Below are 9,292 nucleotides of genomic sequence, written 5' to 3' on the forward strand. Positions count from 1 at the left end.
GATTAATCGATTATAAAAATAATCGTTTGTGGCAGCCCTAGTTACAAGAGGTATTATTGAATTATTCCAAAAATAACTGGATGTTATTACCGCATATAAACAATGTTTGGATGTGCTGACAATGCTCCACATCTGTTCCAGCCCACAGCATCCTGTCCAATCAACCAGGCTGACAAGAAGACTAGGATCGTTTCCTTTCTCCCTACACCCCTCGCTCTTGTCTCACGTGGCTTTCTTGTTATCTAATCAATGAGAAATTGTACGTTTCTTCGTGATAAGTACAGCTAATTAATTCCCTGTTAACCCCACTTCTCAATACCACTGGCAGATTGGCCACTATCTCTTAAACACTTCCTAATCACGCAGCCTATTCTACACTTTGTTGTACAAACGGGTGTGAGGGGAGCACCAAGTAATTCAGTTGTCGTCCGGAAATCCTCTTGAATGCAATCTGCCTCCAGACAATGAATGGAAGTGTCCTTTTTAGCATCCTTCAAATTAACTGCTGTGGTCCACTGGAGCTTCTGCTTGTTTACTTTAAATGTCCTTTTAGCTGGAAAACAAAAGCAGCCTCTCGTCTTGGGGAATAGTTGACACGCAGGTCAGGCGGTTGGTTGTGCAGCGTTTGCACTGAATTTAAATTGAAGGCGACTCCCGAGGAGCTGTGCGCTGCGGCCACATGGTGGCACCACTAATCTGGGTCTGGGGATGTTATAAATCCACATTCACAAGGTGTGTGTGATGTGCATACTGAGAGATTACAGTTACTCGCATAGTTTTTTTTGCCAAAGTGCGTCGTGGTTTTAGTATTCTCTCTTAGATCCTAGTTTTTATTTTTGCACGCCAGTATATTTACGAATATCAACACATTAAAGCAAAAGTGACAAAAACAGAATGATGATACCAGTTGAAATATGCACTGCTGCCAAACTGCTGAAGGTTTCCTTTAAAGCATCTCATGGTTCCCTCAGCCTCACAGAAACACTGCCAAATGTGAAGGAGTCAAGGCTTGAATGGACTGAGGCCCCAGAATATATTTTTTTTCTGTCACTGGCTCATAAAACCGCCGCCTCTTTTGTGTCCAAGGAGGAGGAGAGAAGAGAGCGACGACGACTAGGGGGGGAAACAAAACAGAAACATTTTGTATGAAGTGCTGGGCTTGTTTGGAGGGGTGGACAACCTCATGGGGTTGTCCTCTCGGTGAAGCTGCTGTTTTTCCCCCTCTCGCTTTTGTTTAATGAAGAACACAGGAAATATGTCTGAAAGGGGCAGATACCCCCAGAATCCCCGAGGTTTTATGAAAGGATATTCCAGAGCTCATCTAAAGTGGAACTAATGTGGCGTTCCTTCAAAAAAAAGCTCCAGCATTTTTCTAAACAAATTGGGGCTAATTACCTTAGAATCCAGAGTCAGTACCATGACTTGTGTGAATTTCCTAGGATCTTCTGTTGCTTTTATGTAGAAATATTTTTTGTTGATGAGTGTGGCAACATGATTTGATTGATTTGATTTATTTAACAGGAAAAGATTATTAAAAATCAAGCCTGACTCAGCATAATTGCTGCTTTACAGCAGGTTCCTGTTCTGCAGCACATAAAACACTCAGAATTACAGCATCACATTCACACCATTATACACCATAGACACAAAGACAAACAAGTATACCAATTTTCAAAAAGGCAGCATTTGCAAAATAGGACGTCTAAATATGAGCACAACAAAAAGTGTCCAGCAGATGGCAGACAAGATTCTTCTTAAAGGGCTGTAGTTTTGAAATGGACTTTGTTTTGAGGAATGTCATTCCATGCTTTAGTATAAACATAGAAGAAAGACCTCTGGCCGTAACAGTTTTTAAAAGTTGGTAATATCAGTTGTCCTTTTGTAACAGATCTAGTTGAATGACCACTTCCAGAATTTGATTTGGGTAGCAACATCATTAAAGATTATCTCACTGATGTTGAGATTACATTTTATGCTTTCTAGCTGTAGTTAAGTAGAAAATTAGCTTTATGTGCATCTCATTTAAAAATGCTTACGGTTTAATTTGGAAACAGTAATTATTCGTGATAATTATTATTTCTTTTGAGTATTACTATACTAAATCTTAAAGTGCCTGTGACATGCACATCCTTCAAATACAAAAAGTCAATGAAAGCATCTTTATACTTAATAAAATTGGCATAGTACACATGATTTTACCCATTTTGTCACATAACCGGCCTATTTTCTTTTAAATTTGGCTCATCCGAAGTTAACCAGGAAGTGACATCAAAAGGGAATTCATTAATAAAATAAACTCGCTGGCCTCTGTTTATTAAAACAAATTTAATCTTTAACTCTTCTTTGTCTCTCTTTGATAGCGACTAAAAATAATCTAACGAAACATCAGATTCTTCTCTACAGTCGGTGTTGTTAACTTTTGCAAAAACACTCTGTTTACATGCCGACATTCCCCTTTGACATCACTTCCTGTTTCTTCACATGCAAATATCTCAACAGCCGTTCATCTCAGTGATGTGAAATTTGTTCTGCAATATGCTATCAATGTTCTCTTTCCAAAAATGTGTTCATATTATTACAAAAATTTGATGTCACAGGCACTTTAAAGGACTATCAACAAGTTGGAGAAATTTCTGGAACAACTCTGAGTAATTCCTCTGAGAATGGAGTTGTGTTTTGCCAAATTCTTACTTTAGTTTGACTGTTTTATTGGCTTTTTTACACTCTTATTTTCTTATTTTATAATTAATACTTTGGCCAACAGCAGCTGTTTTGTGCCAGGAAAATTAACTTAAAACTTAAATCATCGCCAAAGACAAAAAGCCAACCATCATTTCCACAGCATGTCCAAATGTTAATTACCGTCCCGTTTTTCTTACACAGATTGATCATTTTGGATTCCTCGAGGACGCCACCTTCAAACAGAGATACCTCGTGGCCGACCAACACTGGCATCAGCCCGATGGACCCATTTTGTTTTACACCGGAAACGAAGGCGACATCACCTGGTTTTGCAACAACACTGTAAACATTTCTCCTGAATATTTACATGGCACGTTATCCTCCGGCCCACCGCCTACTACTGTTTTCCCTGCAGGGCTTCATGTGGGAGGTGGCAGAGCAGCTGGGCGCCTTGCTGGTTTTTGCAGAACATCGTTATTACGGAGAATCTTTGCCGTTTGGGAAAGACTCTTACAGTGTAAGAGAAAACAGACATTCAGATTGGTACTGACGTTGGCCCCTCTTTGTTTCCAAGTTTTCCAGTTTATTCATCAGTCGAAATAAATTCAGCATCCTGTACGTGAGAATGTGTGTGTTAAAAATAGATTTTGGGTGCCATCTAATTTAGAAATATTTCCCACTATTTGATTCCAGGACGGCAAACGCCTGAACTACCTGACTTCAGAGCAGGCTCTTGCAGATTTTGCAGTGTTGATTCAAAACCTGAAAAGTACATTACCCAAAGCTCAGAACAGCCCCGTCATCAGCATCGGAGGTTCTTACGGCGGGATGCTCTCCGCCTGGATCAGGATGAAATACCCCAATGTAGTTATCGGGTAAGATGTTCCTGTGTGCATTTATACTGTTTTATATAGCTCAAACAATAGATAAGATTGGAATAAAGTAATTACAATTCTATTTGTGTGCTCTTTTTGAGATAAAAAAATAGGAACGACTTTACTCCTTTATATATTTCAGAGCTTTGGCATCTTCTGCACCAATATGGCAGTTTCCTGGTATGGTGCCGTGTGGAGATTTCTATAAAATAGTAACTCAAGATTTTGCCAAAAGTGGCTATAACTGTGATGCAAATATCAGAAGATCATGGAAGGCTATTAATAATGTCTCCTCTACTGGTAAGTCATCGGGGGCTGATTTATGTGCAGGAAATGTTTCTGATTAAGGCCTTGTCACACTATAACGTTTTAGACAACTTATGCCGACTTAAAAAATGTCTTTTGTATGTCTGAATTACTAATAAAAGTTAGATAATTATAAATTTGTTAACATTATATAGTATGTATACACCTAAAAGAGGCTTCCAGTTGATTTTATCTATTCCACCTTCAACATAGATGTCTTTAAAATTTTCTTAAGTTGTCACAGCTTTAAACAAGGAAAACGGTAGCTACAAGTTAAAACTTGCAAATACTGTATGTAGCTAAAAGCTAATACCACCAAAATAAAGCAAGTTTGCTAAAAATAGATTTCGAAAAGAACATTTTGAAAGCGTTGAAGAGATCTTAATGTAATGTTTAGTATTTTTGTAAATAAAGTTAAATCCTTAGAAAAATATAAAGGTTAAAAGAAAGTCATAGCACAGTATTCTGGATTGAGTTGAATAAAAGTCCAGATAAGACCTGAAAACGTAGTTCACATTATAGATTAATTCTAGTGGTGGAACGATACAGAAAATTCATGCTTCGGTCCGATAATGTAGTCTCACGATTTAATATTTTTTGCATACAAACAAAGATATATTTCACTGCCCTTCTTAAATTTTAATTTATTGAAATAAATTATGAACATTTGTTTAACCTCAATAATACAGTTTTTAAATTAAATTTTGCTGAAACAGCAAGTTTCTCAGTGGATCTGTGCTCGACAGTTCAGCCTAGGTGGAGTAGTCGAACACAGATCCACTGGTCCTTCAACACAGAGCATCTTCAGAAGAGAAGTTGATAAAATAAATTTTAAAAATTTGTATTGTTCCATACATAGTGTGTATTGAATGATTTGATACAGATACATGTGTTGTTACACCCCTAATTAATTCCTTTCAAAACTGTTTGTTTTGCCAAGCGTCCGGTCTCCAGTGGCTGTCAGAAGAGTTCAGTTTATGCTCCCCTCTTAAAAACAAAAGTGATGTCATCGGCTTCAAGAGCTGGCTCCAGGAGACCTGGGTGAACCTGGCCATGGTGGACTACCCGTACGAAGCTAGTTTCCTCCAGCCGCTGCCTCCTTGGCCAATCCAGGTACCAGCAAGCACCCAGAGTCACATCAGTGTTCTGATTCTTAAGCTTGAGTTATACCTCAGTACAATGTGAGACAGCAGGTCGGTGACTGCGTAATTTCAGACATCTTTTTCCTGGCCAAGTATAAGCGGGCTGAAGACGCGGCAGGCCATAATTATCATAATTCCTCCCTCTGCCCTCCCACAGCTCATATAAATATATAAACAATAATGATGGCTGGGTAGAGTTTTTCTTTCATTTGATGATCAGTGTTGTGTTGGGTGAAGAATCAGTGGAGGAAAACCTTTTTTTGTTTTGTTAAAGGGGACCTATTATGCAAAATTCACTTTTTAAAGTTTTTTTTACTCAACTTTGGGTATGTACTTCTTAAAAAAACAGTCCTAGGACCAAGAAAATGCACCCAGGGTCATATTTACTGTAAGTAAATGTATTTTTAATGTGTATTAACGACAAGTTTCATACTTCTGTCATTTTGTGATGTCACAAGCCGCATGACAACCCACCGGAACCTGCATTCAGCCCCTTATCTAGCAACCCCCGGGTGAAGCTCCACCTCCTCAGTATAAAGAGCCGTCACCGTGTTGTGCAATGTGCTGCTCATTTCACAACAAGCCTCCAATAGGGCAATGGGTAGAGTGTTGGACCAGAGAGTGGGAGACCAGGGTTTGAGACCAGCACAGACACTATTTATTTATTTATTTATTTATTTTAGTTTGTTATGAACACTTTTTCTCATGTACCTCTATTATTTAGCTTATTAAAGCCTTGTTAAAGCCTATTTTTTTGAGTTTCTGAGGTATTTTGACCGCTGCTGCTCCCTGCTCTGGTAACAGCATGCACAGTTAGCGCAGAGCAGAGGAGGGAGAAAAAAAAGAAGCTGGGACCACGACTCTGCCTCTGGGTCTCATATGGTTGTACAACAGAGCTTCTGCTATTATTAGCCATGCTAACGTAAACGCTGGCTTTGGAGGGCGGAGTTAATATCAAGAGATTTTTGGAGGGCGTTACCAACAGAGCTCATTAACATAAACAGCTCTTCTGAACGGAAGTCAGAGCAGGCAGAACTAGAAAATGGGAAATTTTATTATCTGAGAATTATTTTGTGCATTAAATTGAATGAACATGGTCTGGATAGCCCACAGACATACCATAAACATTTCTAGGACCCATAAATGGTCTCGTTTAACAGAGGTGATGGAAGAAGACGTGAACATCAGCTCTTGCTCATATTCAATAGGATCAAACTAGCTGATCTTCTAGCTCTTTTTTAACAATTGGCTTCAGAAGGAAAAAAAAATTATATAGGTCCTCTGGACGGGTTCTTCTTTAATGAAACGTTTCGTCTCTCTTCCAAGAGACTTCTTCAGTCTGAGAGTTTCAGGCAAAATTCAGGCTTTTGAGTCCTGCCTCCAGGCGACTGATACTCACATCACATGGCTATCAGAGGACCTATATAATTTTTTTTTCCTTTTGATTTTTTACCTGGATTACTGAGATGCATCAGGACAATTGGCTTCAGACACAATAATCATTTTAAACAAAACAACCTGCAGAAGGGAGAGCTGCCCTGGTCCAGCTCCTCAGCGCTGCAGCAGCAAACAAACACACCCACAGAGTTCTAACCAATCACACGCTCCGAGCCGCAAAGTCCGCGTCGCAGAGTTCTGACTGGGGGCAATGTACACGACGGCTGTCAACCAGGGATAGCAGTGGGAGAGCAGACGGAAATTACACAGTTTTTTGTCACTCAGTGGGGGGAACAAGATGTGCAACTCAAAGTATAAACCAGCCTTCACCTGATTCAGCTTAAATTAATGAATTGTCTGTATGTGTCTGACAGCTCACCATTAATCAACATCAACAAGTGATTTTCCAAACCTTTGTCAACTGACGTTATTTCTATTCATAAGGAAGTAGTTTCTTTTAGATTGAAAGTGTTTTTTCTATTTTTTAGAGAAGCAGCAACAAGTTGTCTCCATTCTTCTTCTCTCTTAAGTTCTTTTCATTTGTAAACTGAAACAGGTTTTTGAGGTCTGTGTCCCTGTCAGGACTGTCACATATGACACCATAGAAAGAACTAATTTTATTTTATTTAACCAGGTAGATCTCACTGAGATTAAAAATCTCTTTTTCAAGAGAGATTTGGCCGAGAACGGCAGCAGCGCACAAACATGTCAAAATTCAAAGCTACAAATATTAAATTACAATCAAATACTTCATGATAAATAAAAGAAAAACAAGAAACACTCATAAATAGGGGTGTAAGAAAATATTGATATTCTGAAATATCGCGATATTTCATTTCCTGATACTGTATCGATATTCTAAAGCCCTGTATCGATTTTTTTTTACTAAGGTTTAAAATGTCAACTTTCCTGCCAGCCATTCATTTTTATGTTGTAGTTCAGCCTCTGACCACTAGTTGGCAGCAGTGAGCCAGACATTTGGCTACTCTACCTCTTGAGGTCGAGGTCATTAAGTGTTGGGTGACCATATTGTAAATTAATATTAAAAAATAAAAGCTGCAAAAAATATATTTTCAAACTATTTATTGTCAAATTTAGTCTAATAATTGAAAACATGGATGAAATAAGAAATATGAAACAAATAAAATAAAATACATACAAAGCAGAACACAGCTAAATGTACCAAAAGCATGTCTATGTAATATTAGAATTTTCTGAGACAATGAATTTTGGTTTTTCATTTTTTTCCCCTGTAAGAGGTTTTTATTTAATAGAATTTTTGGACAAAAAAATCGCAATATATCGCCTTGCTTACAGTATCGCAATATATCGGGATATATCGTATCGCGACCCCTCTGTCATGATCTGTATCGTATCGCCAAATTCTTGCCAATACACAGCCCAACTCATAAAGGGTAAAATAGGACTAAAATAGAATAAAAATCAGTTAAAATGTTTACAAACAAATGTCTTAAATACAAACTGATTAAGAATGGGCCTAAAAATCATTAAAAGAGACCAACTCCTTCAACTTTGTCTTTCTGCAGTAGATGAGACCACCAAACACAATTTAATTAAATTAATTTGTACTTTATATAGTAAAAAATTGCAAAATCTGTTTAAAATGAGTTCCTCTCAACACCCTTCTCAGAAGGCTGATTGACTTGGTTGTATATTTTTACCTTATCTCACATAGAAAACTAATAAACTGGTCCTGGACTCTCTGTATCCTTTAGGGGTCCCCACAAAAACCTCATTCTTCCTCTATTGTGATATATTTTCATTATTTACCACTAAGGCAATAAATAGATGCAGCATGTTTCATCGTGTGAAATAAAACAGTAAATGGTCACTTTTTTTTATTGTTTTGGCTCCCTGCCTTAATGTATGCAACCCCTATGGGTGGTTTAAGCAGTTTAGGCAGTGGGTGCAAAAAGGAGCTTTGTTAATGACAAAGCTAATGTGATTATCTGAGTGAGTGTGAGAACGGGGTGTTGAGGGCTTAGAGGAGGGAAATCTGTTGGCAGAGATGAATGTATAAGACTAATCCTATCTGAAAAGTAAGGAGAAGATGCTTTGGAGCTATTGCAGCAGAGTGTTGTTTTTTTTCTTCACAGTATAAATCTTTAGTTGGACATGTCTCTGGCCCTCCTCGGCCATCGAACACCAACTCCTCCCCTGCGCAGAAACAAAAGCCTTAGTAACAAACTCCACACTAGTGTTGATCCCCTCCAACCCCCCCACCCTACCTCCCCTAAAAAAAAAAAAGGAGCCCAGTTTTTTCTGCTTCACAAAAGGTGCAGAACCACAGCACTCGGCCAGCTCCGCCACTGCAACCATAACAACACGCAGTAAAATCAAACAAGAGCCAAAATGCAAATATTTATCATTCACGCTAATAATTCTGACAAATCAAGAAGTCAAACAAAAGCAGCAGAGCGAAGCATTCAAATGTGAATTTATTTAGCTTGTTGGATTTAAATAAACAGATGTTTTGTTTTCCCCCTCCTCTAGGGTTAGAGCAATAAATTCAAGTTCATTCCAGGGAATTTCATATGCAAATCAGGCGCCACCACTTTGTTTTTTTGTGTGTGTGGAAAAGCAATTTACAGGCTACATGAAAGGATTCTGGAGTCTTATATATAAAAAAAACTGATTCAAGGGAAGAGGATGTTTTTTCCACTTAAAGTTTTTAGTGAAGGTCTGAACCAGGGTTATTATAGTTAACTAAAACTAACCAAATAACGAAAACTGAAATTGAAAAAAAACATTTTAGTTAACTTAAATAAATCAAAACTGTAATAAAATAAAATAAAATAACGATAACTAACTAAAACTGTATAATCTTTT

At 37.9% G+C, this 9,292-nt stretch overlaps 1 protein-coding gene across 1 annotated transcript in view; it reads left to right on the forward strand.

The window, feature by feature from the left end:
- Positions 1-2,883: 2,883 nt before the first annotated feature.
- Positions 2,884-9,292, forward strand: part of prcp (prolylcarboxypeptidase (angiotensinase C)) — a gene marked incomplete at its 5' end in the record, with an annotated part of 10,097 nt that continues 3,688 nt past the window's right edge. Inside the window, 5 exon segments of the mRNA XM_014012777.1 lie at positions 2,884-3,024; positions 3,098-3,199; positions 3,376-3,557; positions 3,700-3,857; positions 4,804-4,976. Of these exon segments, the coding sequence (XP_013868231.1) occupies positions 2,884-3,024; positions 3,098-3,199; positions 3,376-3,557; positions 3,700-3,857; positions 4,804-4,976 (756 nt within the window).

The sequence above is a fragment of the Austrofundulus limnaeus genome, unplaced genomic scaffold, assembly GCF_001266775.1.
Source record: "Austrofundulus limnaeus strain Quisiro unplaced genomic scaffold, Austrofundulus_limnaeus-1.0 Scaffold94, whole genome shotgun sequence".
NCBI classification, from domain to species: Eukaryota; Metazoa; Chordata; class Actinopteri; order Cyprinodontiformes; family Rivulidae; genus Austrofundulus; species Austrofundulus limnaeus.